The following is an 18,352-nucleotide window of genomic DNA, read 5'->3' on the forward strand; positions in this document are numbered from 1 at the left end:
AAATTCCTTATGTCCTATTCCAACGCTGCATTTTGGTCGAATCCTTGCTCCTCCTCTTCGGATGAAGAGGAGGAGGAAATCCGTTACAGAACCACCCACCAAACCCGGACCAAGCAGCGGGACCACGAACAGTGGTCCACGAAACAAGGATTGCAGGATTTCTGGAGTTGGGAGGAAATCATAGAAGGAAAAGGACCATGGGCTAAGGTGGGAGTGAATCGCCGCTCTGGGGAGGAGAAGGAGGCAGCCACAGCCCAGGAGCGGAGATATGAAGGTACGCGGCTAGCACGGAAGCCCGGGAAGAAACCCCAAAAATTTCTTGGGGGGGGCTAAGAGGTAGTGGGCCGAGGGCAGGTAGGAGACCTGCGCCCACTTCCCAGGCTAACCGTGGAGAGCGGGAGTACGGGCAGACACCGTGTTACGCAGTAGAGCGCACGGTGTCTCCTGTACGTGTTCATAGCCCGGTGCGGGTTATTCCACCTCCCCGCACTGGTAGGGCTAGATTGGGCATTGAGCCAAGTGCCATGAAGCCGGCTCTTCATATATGGCCTCCAGTACGTCTCCTTGGGCCGGCTTACATGGCACCAGCCTTACGCATGGTGTCCCCGGTTCGCCTTCATAGCCCGGTGCGGGTTATTCCACCTCCCCGCACTGGGCGGGCGACGGGGAGCATTCAACCAGGTAAGGTTGGGCAGGCTCGGTGCTCAAGGGAGCCAGTACGCCTGCACGGTCCGGTATTTCCGGCGCTACGCACCAGGCCTACAGTGCGCCTCATCCGGCCAGAGCCATCCGTCTGCCCAGTGCCATCTGAGCCATCCGTCTCCCCAGTGCCATCTGAGCCATCCGTCTCCCCAGCGCCATCTGAGCCATCCGTCTCCCCAGCGCCATCTGAGCCATCCGTCTCCCCAGCGCCATCTGAGCCATCCGTCTGCCCAGTGCCGTCTGAGCCATCCGTCTGTCCCGAGCCATTAGAGCCGCCCGTCTGTCCCGAGCCGTCAGAGCCGTTAGTCAGTCAGGAGCCGCTAGAGCCATTCGTCAGTCAGGATCTGCCAGAGCCGCCAACCAGACAGGATCTGCCAGAGCCGCCAACCAGACAGGATCTGCCAGAGCCGCCAACCAGACAGGATCTGCCAGAGCCGCCAACCAGACAGGATCTGCCAGAGCCGCCAACCAGACAGGATCTGCCAGAGCCGCCAACCAGACAGGATCTGCCAGAGCCGTCAGCGAGCCATGAGCGTCCAGAGCCGTCAGCCAGCCATGAGCATCCAGAGCCGTCAGCCAGCCATGAGCGTCCAGAGCCGTCAGCCAGCCATGAGCGTCCAGAGCCGTCAGCCAGCCATGAGCGTCCAGAGCCGTCAGCCAGCCATGAGCGTCCAGAGCCGTCAGCTAGCCATGAGCGTCCAGAGCCGTCAGCTAGCCATGAGCGTCCAGAGCCGTCAGCCAGTCATGAGCTGCCCCTCAGCCCAGAGCTGCCATTTATCCAGAACTGCCCCTCAGTCCAGAGCTGTCTCTCTGTCCGGAGCTGCCCTTCAGTCCGGAGTTGCCCCTCTATCCTGAGCTACCTCTCTATCCTGACCTACCTCTCTGTCCTGAGCTATCTCTCTGTCCTGAGCTACCTTATCCCGGTGCTGCCCCTTGTCCCGGTGCTGCCCCTTATCTTAAGGTTACCATTTAAATTAAGTGGGTGTAATATGAGGGAGGTCATTCTAAGGGGGAGACGTAAGCTGGGATTGACTATGGTGGGGTGGGGACCTCGCCCAGAGCCTGAGCCACCACCGTGGTCAGACGCCCACCCAGACCCTCCCCTAGACTTTTGGTGGTGCGTTCGGAGTACGCACCTTGAGGGGGGGGGTTATGTCACGTTCCTGACCTGTTTTCTGTTATTTTGTATGTGTTTGACGGTCAGGGCGTGAGTTTGGGTGGGTAGTCTATGTTATGTGTTTCTATGTTTGTTAAAGGGTGACCTGATATGGTTCTCAATTAGAGGCAGGTGGTTTTCATTTCCTCTGATTGAGAGCCATATTAAGGTAGGTGTTTTCACATTGATTGTTGTGGGTGGTTGTCTCCTGTGTCTGTGTTTGTCGCGCCATACGGGACTGTTTCGGTTTGTTTGTCAGTTCGTTCTTTTGTGTAGTCATTTTTCCTGTTCGTGAGTTCTTCGTTTTATGTAAGTTCGCATGTCCAGGTCTGTCTACTCCGTTTTGTTATTTTGTTAGTTATTCAAGTTAGTTCGTTTTTTGTCTTGTTAAATAAATTCCTTATGTCCTATTCCAACGCTGCATTTTGGTCGAATCCTTGCTCCTCCTCTTCGGATGAAGAGGAGGAGGAAATCCGTTACAGAACCACCCACCAAACCCGGACCAAGCAGCGGGACCACGAACAGTGGTCCACGAAACAAGGATTGCAGGATTTCTGGAGTTGGGAGGAAATCATAGAAGGAAAAGGACCATGGGCTAAGGTGGGAGTGAATCGCCGCTCTGGGGAGGAGAAGGAGGCAGCCACAGCCCAGGAGCGGAGATATGAAGGTACGCGGCTAGCACGGAAGCCCGGGAAGAAACCCCAAAAATTTCTTGGGGGGGGCTAAGAGGTAGTGGGCCGAGGGCAGGTAGGAGACCTGCGCCCACTTCCCAGGCTAACCGTGGAGAGCGGGAGTACGGGCAGACACCGTGTTACGCAGTAGAGCGCACGGTGTCTCCTGTACGTGTTCATAGCCCGGTGCGGGTTATTCCACCTCCCCGCACTGGTAGGGCTAGATTGGGCATTGAGCCAAGTGCCATGAAGCCGGCTCTTCATATATGGCCTCCAGTACGTCTCCTTGGGCCGGCTTACATGGCACCAGCCTTACGCATGGTGTCCCCGGTTCGCCTTCATAGCCCGGTGCGGGTTATTCCACCTCCCCGCACTGGGCGGGCGACGGGGAGCATTCAACCAGGTAAGGTTGGGCAGGCTCGGTGCTCAAGGGAGCCAGTACGCCTGCACGGTCCGGTATTTCCGGCGCTACGCACCAGGCCTACAGTGCGCCTCATCCGGCCAGAGCCATCCGTCTGCCCAGTGCCATCTGAGCCATCCGTCTCCCCAGTGCCATCTGAGCCATCCGTCTCCCCAGCGCCATCTGAGCCATCCGTCTCCCCAGCGCCATCTGAGCCATCCGTCTCCCCAGCGCCATCTGAGCCATCCGTCTCCCCAGCGCCATCTGAGCCATCCGTCTGCCCAAATCCGTTACAAGGTTATACTGTTCCTATAGGTTATACTGTTCAGACTGCTCAAACTGTTCCGACTGTTCAGACTCTTCTTACTGTTCAGACTGCTCAGATTGTTCCTATAGGTTATACTGTTCAGAGTGTTGCTGCTGTTCCCGCTGTTCAGACTGTTCCCACTGTTCAGACTGTTCCCACTGTTCAGACTGTTTCTACTGTTCAGACTGTTTCTACTGTTCAGACTGTTCCTGCTGTTCAGACTGTTTCTTCTGTTCAGACTGTTCCTACTGTTCAGACTGTTTCTTCTGTTCAGACTGTTTCTTCTGTTCAGACTGTTTCTTCTGTTCAGACTGTTTCTTCTGTTCAGACTGTTTCTACTGTTCAGACTGTTCCTACTGTTCAGACTGTTCCTACTGTTCAGACTGTTCCTACTGTTCAGACTGTTTCTACTGTTCAGTCTGTTCAGACATCCTGTATGTAGCTAGTCGTAGTACCTTACAAACCCATAGTAGTCAGACATCCTGTATGTAGCTAGTCGTAGTACCGTACAAACCCATAGTAGTCAGACATCCTGTATGTAGCTAGTCGTAGTACCGTACAAACCCATAGTAGTCAGACATCCTGTATGTAGCTAGTCGTAGTACCGTACAAACCCATAGCAGTCAGACATCCTGTATGTAGCTAGTCGTAGTACCGTACAAACCCATAGCAGTCAGACATCCTGTATGTAGCTAGTCGTAGTACCGTACAAACCCATAGTAGTCAGACATCCTGTATGTAGCTAGTCGTAGTACAGTACAAACACATAGTAGTCAGACATCCTGTATGTAGCTAGTCGTAGTACCGTACAAACACATAGTAGTCAGACATCCTGTATGTAGCTAGTCGTAGTACCGTACAAACACATAGTAGTCAGACATCCTGTATGTAGCTAGTCGTAGTACCGTACAAACACATAGTAGTCAGACATCCTGTATGTAGCTAGTCGTAGTACCGTACAAACCCATAGTAGTCAGACATCCTGTATGTAGCTAGTCGTAGTACCTTACAAACCCATAGTAGTCAGACATCCTGTATGTAGCTAGTCGTAGTACCTTACAAACCCATAGTAGTCAGACATCCTGTATGTAGCTAGTCGTAGTACCTTACAAACCCATAGTAGTCAGACATCCTGTATGTAGCTAGTCGTAGTACCTTACAAACCCATAGTAGTCAGACATCCTGTATGTAGCTAGTCGTAGTACCTTACAAACACATAGTAGTCAGACATCCTGTATGTAGCCAGTCGTAGTACCGTACAAACACATAGTAGTCAGACATCCTGTATGTAGCTAGTCGTAGTACCGTACAAACCCATAGTAGTCAGACATCCTGTATGTAGCTAGTCGTAGTACCTTACAAACCCATAGTAGTCAGACATCCTGTATGTAGCTAGTCGTAGTACCTTACAAACCCATAGTAGTCAGACATCCTGTATGTAGCTAGTCGTAGTACCTTACAAACCCATAGTAGTCAGACATCCTGTATGTAGCTAGTCGTAGTACCTTACAAACACATAGTAGTCAGACATCCTGTATGTAGCTAGTCGTAGTACCGTACAAACCCATAGTAGTCAGACATCCTGTATGTAGCTAGTCGTAGTACCTTACAAACCCATAGTAGTCAGACATCCTGTATGTAGCTAGTCGTAGTACCTTACAAACCCATAGTAGTCAGACATCCTGTATGTAGCTAGTCGTAGTACCTTACAAACCCATAGTAGTCAGACATCCTGTATGTAGCTAGTCGTAGTACCTTACAAACCCATAGTAGTCAGACATCCTGTATGTAGCTAGTCGTAGTACCTTACAAACACATAGTAGTCAGACATCCTGTATGTAGCCAGTCGTAGTACCGTACAAACACATAGTAGTCAGACATCCTGTATGTAGCTAGTCGTAGTACCTTACAAACACATAGTAGTCAGACATCCTGTATGTAGCCAGTCGTAGTACATACATAGTCTTCTTCTTCTTTACATACTGCCATAGTAGTTATGTCCTTCCACGTCTCTCTGTCTCACACCTGTGTGTCTCCTCCCAGAGTCAGAGGAGATCAAGGCGTGTCCTCGTTGTGGGGCCTACATCATGAAGACCAACGACGGCAGCTGTAACCGGATGAACTGTACCGTGTGCGCCTGCCAGTTCTGCTGGCTGTGTATGCAAGAGATCACCGACGTGCACTACCTCAGGTAGCTATAGCCACTGTTACTAACGGTTACCACTACCTCATGTAGCTAGTCACTGTTACTAACGGTTACCACTACCTCATGTAGCTAGTCACTGTTACTAACGGTTACCACTACCTCGTGTAGCTAGTCACTGTTACTAACGGTTACCACTACCTCAGGTAGCTATAGCCACTGTTACTAACGGTTACCACTACCTCGTGTAGCTATAGCCACTGTTACTAACGGTTACCACTACCTCAGGTAGCTATAGCCACTGTTACTAACGGTTACCACTACCTCAGGTAGCTATAGCCACTGTTACTAACGGTTACCACTACCTCAGGTAGCTAGTCACTGTTACTAACGGTTACCACTACCTCATGTAGCTAGTCACTGTTACTAACTAGTCCCTGTTACTAACGGTTACCACTACCTCAGGTAGCTATAGCCACTGTTACTAACGGTTACCACTAACTCGTGTAGCTAGTCACTGTTACTAACGGTTACCACTACCTCATGTAGCTAGTCACTGTTACTAACGGTTACCACTACCTCATGTAGCTAGTCACTGTTACTAACGGTTACCACTACCTCATGTAGCTAGTCACTGTTACTAACGGTTACCACTACCTCATGTAGCTAGTCACTGTTACTAACGGTTACCACTACCTCGTGTAGCTAGTCACTGTTACTAACGGTTACCACTACCTCGTGTAGCTAGTCACTGTTACTAACGGTTACCACTAGGGCTGTGGCAGTCGTTTAATTTAGTCAGCCGGTTATTGTCATGCAAAAGACTGATGGTCTCAAATGGTGTTTTCCGCTAATGGAACATTTGTGCTTATAGCCTACTGCCACGTGCGCATTGCCACCTCTTACAATGTGAACAAATAGCCTCACAGTTTAACATTTTAAGCTGAATGTTCTGATTTGTTGCGTCAGCCACATTGCATATATATATATTTTTTTAATGCTAGTGGTTGTATTAATTTGGGATCTATCGCATCCCACAACTGTCCCAGACTATGTTTGTAATATTTATTTTTCCCACAGAATGGAATAGGTCGACTTTTGTACTATGGGGGATAGTAGATTGACATAGGCTAGTGCTTTTGCTCTTCGTTAGGCCTACTCATCTTGTTGACTGACGAAAAGTAAATGTGGACCGTTCTTCCAATATCTTCAATATGCACATCGGAATTGGATAAGGACGTGAGGAGTGGCATCCCTGATGCGTCTGTCTTCACTTGTAGCCTGTGAGAAAGACCCGATCACATGACAGAGAGCCGTGTGAGGGAGAGATGCTTCAGATTGTTCAGCACTCAGGGAGAAGGGCACAACGCAGCACTCCGGGGACGCAAAAGGACATGGATCTTTTTAGCGTGCGTTACGGCCACAAAGAGGATGCCGCCGTGAAATTCGAGGCATTAATAAGTGCTTGTCAAATTGTAAATGAGAGAGTATTGGAGTGTGTACAGCCTGTGCAATAAAACAAAGCAGAGCTCATGCCTTTTCAACTTTAAAAAAAATCATCATTAGAGTCGCATCATGCAGCCTTACAATGTATTAAAAATGAAAACATATCAGACCAACGTTTGTAGAACAACTAAAGTTATAATAATAACCTACAGTTGAAGTGGGAAGTTTACATACACCTTAGCCAAATACATTTAAACTCAGTTTTTTCACAATTCACAACATTTAATCCGAGTAAAAATTCACTGTCTTAGGTCAGTTAGGATCACCACTTTATTTTAAGAATGTGAAATGTCAATAATAGTAGAGAGAATGATTTATTTCAGCTTTTATGTCTTTCATCACATTCCCAGTGGGTCAGAAGTTTACATACACTCAATTAGTATTTGGTAGCATTGCCTTTAAATTGTTGAACTTGAGTCAAACGTTTCAGGTAGCCTTCCACAATCTTCCCACAATAAGTTGGGTGAATTTTGGCCCATTCCTCCTGACAGAGTTGGTGTAACTGAGTCAGGTTTGTAGGCCTCCTTGCTCGCACACGCTTTTTCAGTTCTGCCCACAATTTTTCTATGGGATTGAGGTCAGGGCTTTGTGATGGCCACTCCAATACCTTGACTTTGTTGTCCTTATGCCATTTTGCCACAACTTTGGAAGTATGCCTGGGGTCACTGTCCATTTGGAAGACCCATTTGCGACCAAGCTTTAACTTCCTGACTGATGTCTTGAGATGTTGCTTCAATATATCCACATCATTTTCCTTCCTCATTAAGTTATTTATTTTGTGAAGTGCACCAGTCCCTCCTGCAGCAAAGCACCCCCACAAAATGATGCTGCCACCCCCGTGCTTCACAGTTGGGATGGTGTTCTTCGGCTTGCAAGCCTCCCCCTTTTTCCTCCAAACATAAAGATGGTCATTATGGCCAAATAGTAATATTTTTGTTTCATCAGACCAGAGGACATTTCTCCAAAAAGTATGATCTTTGTCCCCATGTGCAGTTGCAAACCGTAGTCTGGCTTTTTTATGGTGGTTTAGGAGCAGTGGCTTCTTCCTTGCTGAGCGGCCTTTCAGGTTATGTCGATATAGGACTCGTTTTACTGTGGATATAGATACTTTTGTACCTGTTTTCTTCAGCATCTTCACAAGGTCCTTTGCTGTTGTTCTGGGATTGATTTGCACTTTTCGCACCAAAGTACGTTCATCTCTAGAAGACAGAACATGTCTCCTTCCTGAGCGGTATGACGGCTGCGTGGTCCCATGGTGTTTATACGTGCGTACTATTGTTTGTACAGATGAACATGGTACTTTCAGTCGTTTGGAAATTGCTCCCACGGATGAACCAGACTTGTGGAGGTCTACAATAATTTTTCTGAGGTCTTGGCTGATTTCTTTTGAGTTTCCAATGATTTCAAGCAAAGAGGCACTGAGTTTGAAGGTAAGCCTTGAAATACATCCACAGGTACTCCTCCAATTGACTCAAATGATGTCAATTAGCCTATCAGAAGCTTCTAAAGCCATGACATCATTTTCTGGAATTTTCCAAACTGTTTAAAGGCACAGTCAACTTAGTGTATGTACACTTCTGACCCAATGGAATTGTGATACAGTGAATTATAAGTGAAATAATCTGTCTGTAAACAATTGTTGGAAAAATGACTTGTGTCATGCACAAGGTAGATGTCTTAACCGACTTGCCAAAACTATAGTTTGTTAACAAGAAATTTGTGAAGTGGTTGAGTTTTAATGACTCCAACGTAAGTGTATGTAAACTTCTGACTTCAACTGTATTTCTTTATTAACCGCACAACACAGAATAGCCACATATGAGCCCTCCCTCAAATCGTTAGGAGAATTTTTTTTAAATAATTTCAGCTTTGATCAATTGTTTTCTTCATACTATAAAATAATATAAAATAATGCCATGGAATTATAAGCAAATCTTGTCCGCTAAATGAACTAGTGCAGCCCACAGCCATTTGGCATAGCCACCACATCAGGGCCTAAAATAAGGACAACTCAGAGGATGCTATTCTTTTCTTCTGAAATACACTACATTTTCTTCATATCACGCTTCTTTAGACCTGTCTAAAATAAATAATGGATTTATTGTGAAGACTTATTAGACTTTTAAAAATAGCTTGTAGACTATGTGTGGGAGCCAGGAGTTACTAAATGTGTTTATGTTCATTAAAGGTAAATTACGGTGAGACGGACAGTTATTTGCTTGACAATCACCGGCTAACAAAAATTTGTGACCTCCACAGCCCTAGTCAAGACTCATGACTGCTGGTGTGGTGGTAATACGGTCACCGCAAAAGCCCTAGTTACCACTACCTCAGGTAGCTTATAGACACTGTTACTAACGGTTACCACTACCTCAGCTAGCTATAGACACTGTTACTAACGGTTACCACTACCTCAGCTAGCTATAGACACTGTTACTAACGGTTACCACTACCTCAGGTAGCTATGGGACACAGGCAGATACACAGGACAGACAGCGGACACAGATACATAAAGAGAAATGTAACCAAAGAGACAGACCATCAGGCTCTACTCGAAGGTCCTGTCATGTCAATTTCGGTCAGACTGACAAAGCTTATGGGATTTTAAAGATGCATAGATTCCAGCCATCAGATAAAATGTGGCATTATATACTACCCACGTCTTTCTGAGTTCTAAGCTACGGTAGTAGAGGTTAGTGGTCCAGAGAGGAGCAAGCCAACACATCCCTATAGCTAGTATTTGAGTGCATTCCAAATGGCACCCTATTCCCTAGACAGTCAAATGGTCCCCTATTCCCTAGACAGTGAAATGGACCCCTATTCCCTAGACAGTGAAATTGACCCCTATTCCCTAGACAGTGAAATGGACCCCTATTCCCTAGACAGTTATATGGACCCCTTTTCCCTAGACAGTGAAATTGACCCCTATTCCCTAGACAGTTATATGGACCCCTTTTCCATAGAAAGTGAAATGGACCCCTTTTCCCTAGACAGTGAAATGGACCCCTTTTCCCTAGACAGTGAAATGGACCCCTATTCCCTAGACAGTCAAATGGACCCCTTTCCCCTAGACAGTCAAATGGACCCCTTTCCCCTAGACAGTGAAATGGACCCCTTTTCCCTAGACAGTCAAATGGACCCCTTTTCCCTAGACAGTCAAATGGACCCCTTTTCCCTAGACAGTCAAATGGACCCCTTTTCCCTAGACAGTGCCTTCAGAAAGTGTTCATACCCCCTTTTCTTATTCCACATGTTGTTGTGTTACAGCCTGAATTCAAAATGAAAAAATAAAGTTAAATCACCCATGTACAATATCCGATAATTGCTGTTCCTACTTTTCAGACGGTTCCTACTGATCTTAGTGTTCAGACTGTTCAGATTTTTTTTCTCCCAATACACGATAATGACAAAATGAAAACATATATTTTTTAAATATTTGCAAAATGATTGAAAATTAAATACAGAAATCTAATTTACATAAGTATTCACACCCCTGAGTCAATACATGTTAGAATCACATTTGGCAGTGATTACAGCTGTGAGTCTTTCCGGGTAAGTCTCTAAGAGCTGTGAGTCTTTCTGGGTAAGTCTCTGAGAGCTTTGCACACCTGGATTATACAATATTTGGCTATTATTCTTTTTAAAATTCTTCAAGCTCTGTCATATTGGTTGTTGATCATTGCTAGACAAGTGTTTTCAAGTCTTGCCATAGATTTTCTAGCAGATTTAAGTCAAAACTGTAACTCGGCCACATTTACTGTCTTCTTGTTAAGCAAGTCCAGTGTAGATTTCGCTTTTGTGTTTTAGGTTATTGTCCTGCTGAAAGGTGAATTTATCTCCCAGTGTCAGGTGGAAAGCAGACTGAACCAGGTTTTCCTCAAGGATTGTTCCTGTGCTTAGCTCCATTACGTTTATTTTTATCATGAAAACTTCCCAGTCCTTAGCGATGACAAGCATACCCATAACATGATGCAGCCACCGCTATGCTTTCAAATATGGAGAGTGGTATTCAGTAATGTGTTGTATTGGATTTGCAGACAAATCATTACAAACAGTAACCAGCCAAGTAGAAGAGTTACACAAGTCAGAAATAGAGATAAAATCAATCCCTTACCTTTGATGATCTTCATATGGTTGCACTCAGCAGACATTAATTTACTCAATAAATGTTCCTTTTGTTCGATAAAGTCTCTTTATATCCGAAAACCTCCGTTTTGTTAGCGCGTTTTCTTCAGTAATCCATAGGCTCAAATGCAGTCAAAACAGGCAGACAAAAAATCCAAATTGTATCCGTAAAGTTCATAGAAACATGTCAAACGATGTTTATATTCAAACCTCAGGTTGTTTTTAGCCTAAATAATCGATAATATTTCAACCGGACAATAACGTCGTCAATTTAAAAGGTAAACAAGAAACGCACTCTCTCGGTCGTGCGCATGAAAAAGCTCTGTGAAACTTTAGGGTCCACTCATTCAGACTGCTCTTACTTCCTCCTTTTTCAGAATACAAGCCTGAAACAATTTCTAAAGACTGTTGACATCTAGTGGAAGGCATAGGAACTGCAATTTGAGTCCTAAGTCAATGGATACTGTAATGGCATTGAATAGAAAACTACAAAATCAACAAATAAACTACTTCCTGAATGGATTTTTCTCAGGTTTTCGCCTGCCAAATCAGGTGTTATACTCACAGACACTATTTTAACAGTTTTGGAAACTTTAGAGTGTTTTCTATCAAAATATACCAGTTATATGCATATCCTATCTTCTGGGCCCGAGAAGCAGGCAGTTTAATTTGGGCATGCTTTTCATCCAAAATTCTGAATGCTGCCCCCTACCCTAGAGAAGTTAAGAATTTTTTTTACTCCTGAGCTTTTTTTAGGCTTGCTCCAGCACAGGTTTTGAATACTTAAGACTCAAGACATTTTAGCTTTTCATTTAAATTTTTTTAATTTGTCAAATTTTCGAAAACCATAATTCCACTTTGACATTATGGGGTATTGTGTGTAGGCCGGTGACACAGCATCTCAATGTAATCCATTTAACATTCAGGCTGTAACAACAACAACATGTGGAAACAGTTGAAGGGTGTGAATACTTTCTGAAGGTATTGTATATGAAACTAACTCTCATGAATGCATTGCAGTCCCTCAGGCTGTACATTCTAGTCCGTCCTCTAAACTCTTCTTCCTGTCTCTCGTCCTCTTCCTCCAGTCCCTCAGGTTGTACGTTCTGGGGGAAGAAGCCGTGGTCTCAGACCCGGAAGGTGCTGTGGCAGGTGGGCATGCTGCTCGGCGCCCCAGTAATCATCTCTCTCATCGCTGGCATCGCCATCCCCGTCATCATAGTGGGCATTCCCATTTACATGGGCCGCAAGGTACGAGGGCATGTTGACCCCTAACCTTAACCCATTTATATGGGCCGCAAGGTACGAGGACATGTTGACCCCTAACCTTAGCCCATCTACATGGGCCGCAAGGTACGAGGACATGTTGACCCCTAACCTTAGCCCATCTACATGGGCCTCAAGGTACGAGGACATGTTGACCCCTAACCTTAGCCCTTCTACATGGGCCGCAAGTTACAAGGACATGTTGACCCGTAACCTTAGCCCATCTACATGGGCCGCAAGGTACGAGGACATGTTGACCCCTAACCTTAGCCCTTCTACATGGGCCGCAAGTTACAAGGACATGTTGACCCGTAACCTTAGCCCATCTACATGGGCCGCAAAGTACGAGGACATGTTGACCCCTAACCTTAGCCCATCTACATGGGCCGCAAGGTACGAGGGCATGTTGACCCCTAACCCTAACCCATCTCCATGTGCCTGAAAGGTAGGAGGACATATTGACCCTTAACCCTAGCCCCTAACCCAGCTACATGTGCTGAAATATAGGACCTTGTCTTCTGTAGAGAGAAAAAGAATGTCCGCTCACTGTAGTCTGTCTGCTCGTTTTCTGCTCTCAAGTGATATTTTAATAAAGCTATCGGTGACATAAATACAACAATTCAACCATTTATTATGAATTGAAATTGTAAAAAACAACTAATGATACCTTATATGATCATGTCGACCATTTTGACATCATGAGTTCTTCTTCCCCTCCCCCCCAGGTCCACGGTCGCTGTAAGAAGAACAATATCTCAGGTAGTAAACATTACCTAACGGTGGCCAGTGGCGTCATGATGTCCGTGTTCGTGTCGCCCGTCATAGCTGCTGTCACTGTGGGTAAGGACAGCGACAAACAACGAGAACACAAACAACGAGAACGCAAACAACGAGAACACACACAACGAGAACACAAACAACGAGAACACAAACAACGAGAACACACACAACGAGAACACAAACAACGAGAACACACACAACGAGAACACACACAACGAGAACACAAACAACGAGAACACAAACAACGAGAACGCAAACAACGAGAACACACACAACGAGAACACACACAACGAGAACACAAACAACGAGAACACACACAACGAGAACACACACAACGAGAACACACACAACGAGAACACAAACAACGAGAACACACACAACGAGAACACAAACAACGAGAACACAAACAACGAGAATACAAACAACGAGAACACACACAACGAGAACACACACAACGAGAACACACACAACGAGAACACAAACAACGAGAACACACACAACGAGAACACAAACAACGAGAACACACACAACGAGAACACACACAACGAGAACACAAACAACGAGAACACAAACAACGAGAACACAAACAACGAGAACACAAACAACGAGAACACAAACAACGAGAACACAAACAACGAGAACACACACAATGAGAACACACACAACGAGAACACACACAACGAGAACACACACAACGAGAACACACACAACGAGAACACAAACAACGAGAACACACACAACGAGAACACAAACAACGAGAACACACACAACGAGAACACAAACAACGAGAACACAAACAACGAGAACACAAACAACGAGAACACACACAACGAGAACACACACAATGAGAACACACACAACGAGAACACACACAACGAGAACACAAACAACGAGAACACATCTCCATCTTGTCCACTAAACTCTAAGAGTTAGGCCGTAATTTACAGGGCAACTTGCACTTCCTGATTTGTTTTTCATGAATACTCATTAAGAAATGTTAGCGGACATGACTGAAGGCAAACGACATTTGTCTTGGGGTTGTGGTTTGAAGTGGGTGTTTCTTGGTTGTATCTTTGCCATGGAATCACAACAAAAAGTCCCAGTAGTGAGTACAGCGAGGTCATTTAAGCTAGCTGTGATTTGGTCCCAGTAGTGAGTATAGCGAGGTCATTTAAGCTAGCTGTGATTTGGTCCCAGTAGTGAGTATAGCGAGGTCATTTAAGCTAGCTGTGGTTTGGTCCCAGTAGTGAGTACAGCGAGGTCATTTAAGCTAGCTGTGATTTGGTCCCAGTAGTGAGTACAGCGAGGTCATTTAAGCTAGCTGTGGTTTGGCGAGAACAACGTTTGGAAGTTGAGGACTTCTCCCCTCCTGACTGACTTGCCGTCTCAAGATTGTCAGCTAATTCAGTACTATGTTGGCTTAACCTTGTGCTGACCTTGTGTTTAGCCAAGCTGACAACAGCTAGCTAGCATAGCTTGGTGATAGCTGCAGCTAGCTGTCCTATCTAGCTGACAGCAGCTAGCTAGCATAGCTTGGTGATAGCTGCAGCTAGCTGTCCTATCTAGCTGACAACAGCTAGCTAGCATAGCTTGGTGATAGCTGCAGCTGGCTAGCCTATCAAATCAAAAGCAAATCAAATCCAATTTTATTTGTCACATGCACATGGTTAGCAGATGTTAATGCGAGTGTAGTGAAATGCTTGTGCTTCTAGTTCCGACAGTGCAGCAATACCTTACAAGTAATCTAACAATTCCACAACAACTACATATAAATATATGGATGAGCAATGACCGAGCGGCAAAGCTTGCCTATGCAAGATGCAATAGATGGTATAAAATACAGTATATACACATGAGATGAGTAATGCAAGATATGTAAACATTATTAAAGTGGCATTATTAATGTGACTAGTGATCAATTTATTAAAGTGGCCAATGATTTCAAGATATCTAGCTGACAGCAGCTAGCTAGCATAGCTTGGTGATAGCTGCAGCTAGCTGTCCTATCTAGCTGACAGCAGCTAGCTAGTGTAGCTTGGTGATAGCTGCAGCTAGCTGTCCTATCTAGCTGACAGCAGCTAGCTAGCATAGCTTGGTGATAGCTGCAACTAGCTCTCCTATCTAGCTGACAGCAGCTAGCTAGCGTAGCTTGGTGATAGCTGCAGCTTTCTCAGTCAAATCAGTTATGGTAAGAAATCAAGAGCCAGTGTCTGGACTGTGTTTCACAAGACACTCGTTCTACAACGCTTTGCTACGAAAGTAGCTTGCAACTTAGTTTCAACGTTTCATCACATCGTGTACTATATTCAGGGGCGGCAGGTAGCCTAGTGGTTAGAGCGTTGGACTAGGAACCGGAAGGTTTGCTAGATCGAATCCCCGAGCTGACAAGGTAAAAATCTGTCATTCTGCCCCTGAACAAGGCAGTTAACCAGTTAACCCACTGTTCCCCTGAACAAGGCAGTTAACCAGTTAACCCACTGTTCCCCTGAACAAGGCAGTTAACCAGTTAACCCACTGTTCCCCTGAACAAGGCAGTTAAAACCAGTTAACCCACTGTTCCTAGGCCGTCATTGAAAATAAGAATTTGCCTAGTTAAATAAAGGGTAAGATTTTTTTTTTTTTTATAATAATATTTGCTGTTTAAGTCAGAGTCTATCATCTGTTTAATAGTGTTACTTTCCATCACACTGTGTTGTTATAATGGTACATGCAGTATTTTGGAAAAACTACTTCCTGGACAATAGAACAGCAATAGTAATAGAAGTAATCCCAAATGGCACCCTATTCCATATGAGCCCTGGTCCAAAGTAGTGCACTACATAGGGAATAGTGTGCTGTTTGGGACTCAGACATTGATGTCTTACTGGGTCAGAGATGGGTGAAGATAGAATATGTCTTACTGAGAGAGAGAGAGATGGGTGAAGATAGAATATGTCTTACTGAGAGAGAGAGAGATGGGTGAAGATAGAATATGACTTACTGTGAGAGAGAGAGATGGGTGAAGATAGAATATGACTTACTGTGAGAGAGAGAGATGGGTGAAGATAGAATGTCTTACTGAGAGAGAGAGAGATGGGTGAAGATAGACTGTCTTACTGTCAGAGAGAGAGAGAGAGAGAGAGAGACACAGAGAGAGAGAGAGAGAGAGAGAGGGAGAGAGAGAGAGAGAGAGAGAGAGAGAGAGAGAGAGAGAGAGAGAGAGAGAGAGAGAGAGAGAGAGAGAGAGAGAGAGAGAGAGAGAGAGAGAGAGAGAGAGAGGAGAGAGAGAGAGAGAGAGAGAGTGAGAGAGAGAGAGAGAGGGAGAGAGAGAGAGATGGGTGAAGATAGAATATAGCTTACTGAGAGATATTGTTTATTTCACTTGTGTATATTATCTACTTCACTAGCTTTGGTATAGTTAACATATGTTTCCATGACAATAAAGACCCTTCAATTGAATTGAGATGGTTCCTGGTCCAAAGTCATAAGTTTAACTCTACCAGAGAGAGGCCCGAGGACACACACACACACACACACACACACACACACACACACACACACACACACACACACACACACACACACACACACACTCCATTGGTCAACTGGCTATCTCCTCATATGGTTCTCCTCTCAATCTGAGAAAAGAGCTGAAACACACACAAGAAACACACACACACAGAATAGCCCTGGAATTGCCTTAGAATAGCTTTGGAATAGCTTTGGAATAGACCTGGAATAGACCTGGAATAGACCTGGAATAGACCTGGAATAGACCTAGAATAGACCTAGAATAGCTTTGGAATAGCCTTGGAATAGACCTGGAACTGCCTTAGAATAGCTTTGGAATAGCCTTGGAATAGACCTGGAATAGCCCTGGAATAGACCTGGAATAGCCTTGGAATAGACCTGGAATAGACCTGGAATAGCCTTGGAATAGACCTGGAATAGCCCTGGAATAGACCTGGAATAGACTTTACTCCTTATTCTCTTTGATGACTTGTAATTTCATAACATGTTTGTCTCTGGCAGAAGCCTGGGTTCAAATAGTATTAGGTTTCTTTCAAATCCTTAACCTGTGTCTGATGAATCTTTGACATGCAATAGTCCCAAATGTGCAAACTCCACCCATCTGGCACTCCAGGCATGCTCAATCAAATGAATTGCAAATACTATTTGAACCCAGGTCTTTCTCTGGCAGAAGCCTGGGGCATGGGAGTTTACTGCTGCCTCACTGGTTTGTGTATGTGTGCTCTGCCTGACCCTGCCGCCTCTGAAGTGTCACTACCATCACCACACTGTTGAACTGAAGGCTGGGACTCAGCACATTAGCCTCTCCCTCTTCCTCCACACATCCCCCTCTCCATCCATTCATCTCTCCATCCCTCTCTCTCTCTCCATCTGAAAGGACTTGTCTGTTCTTGTGGGCTTCAGCTCTGACGCCCTCTTTTTTCTATCCCTCTTTCTTCTTGTCTCTCTTCCTCTCTTTCTCTCTGTCTCCCCCGTCCCTCTTTCTATTTCTCTCTTTCCCTCTTTCTCCTCCTTGTCTCTCTTTCTCTCTCTGTCCTTCTCTTGGTCTCTCCATCCCTCTTTCTCTCTATCTTTCCCTCTTTCTCCTCCTTGTCTTTCTCTCTCTCCTCTCTCTCTCCTCTCTGTCTCCCCCATCCCTCTTTCTCTCTCTTTTCGTCTTTCTCCTCCTTGTCTCCCCCCCCTCTCTCCCTGTCTCTCCCATCCCTATGTACTGGTGTCACCCTGTCTGCGGGTCATTGATGCCACAGTATCCTATAATGTCCAGTGTAGCGTTGACAATATGGCCCTTTTTGTTTGTGATGTGACCACTATTGTGTCCCCAACATTTCTGACCAGGTCTCATGTTCCTGTGATGCAGCGCTCTACAGTGAAGCCTTTTGTACATCAGGTTAAAGTTCATACTAGGTTAGATGTACTGGGAGGAGGAAGAGAAAGGCTAGCTGGCAATGTCAGTCCTGTTTCCATTTTTGTTACTTTAACCCAGTCATCCGTGGGAGAGAGAGATGGGTGAAGATAGATGTATTGGTGCGTCAGGTAGCCTAGTGGTTAGAGCGTTGGGCCAGTAACAGAAAAGGTTGCTAGATCGAATCCCAGAGCTGACAAGGTAAAAAAATGTGTCGTTCTGCCCCTGAACAAGGCAGTTTAACCCACTGTTCCCCGGTAGGCCGTCATTGTAAAATAAGAATTTGTTCTTAACTGACTTGTCTATTTAAATAAAGGTTAAATAAATACAAATAAATACAAATCTCTGCGTACTCTTAGTTGTTCTCATGTATTGTTTATTTAT

At 45.3% G+C, this 18,352-nt stretch overlaps 1 protein-coding gene across 5 annotated transcripts in view; it reads left to right on the forward strand.

Moving 5' to 3' along the window:
- The window catches only part of si:ch211-278j3.3 (E3 ubiquitin-protein ligase RNF19A), a 63,673-nt gene that overhangs the window by 42,172 nt on the left and 3,149 nt on the right, over positions 1–18,352 (forward strand). For all 5 annotated transcript variants that reach the window (XM_038962539.1, XM_038962534.1, XM_038962538.1 and 2 more), the window contains 3 exons: positions 5,280–5,427; positions 12,099–12,261; positions 13,002–13,116. In XM_038962539.1, the coding sequence (XP_038818467.1) occupies positions 5,280–5,427; positions 12,099–12,261; positions 13,002–13,116 (426 nt within the window). The remainder of the gene's footprint in view (positions 1–5,279; positions 5,428–12,098; positions 12,262–13,001; positions 13,117–18,352) is intronic.

This window comes from Salvelinus namaycush, chromosome 24, assembly GCF_016432855.1.
Source record: "Salvelinus namaycush isolate Seneca chromosome 24, SaNama_1.0, whole genome shotgun sequence".
NCBI classification, from domain to species: Eukaryota; Metazoa; Chordata; class Actinopteri; order Salmoniformes; family Salmonidae; genus Salvelinus; species Salvelinus namaycush.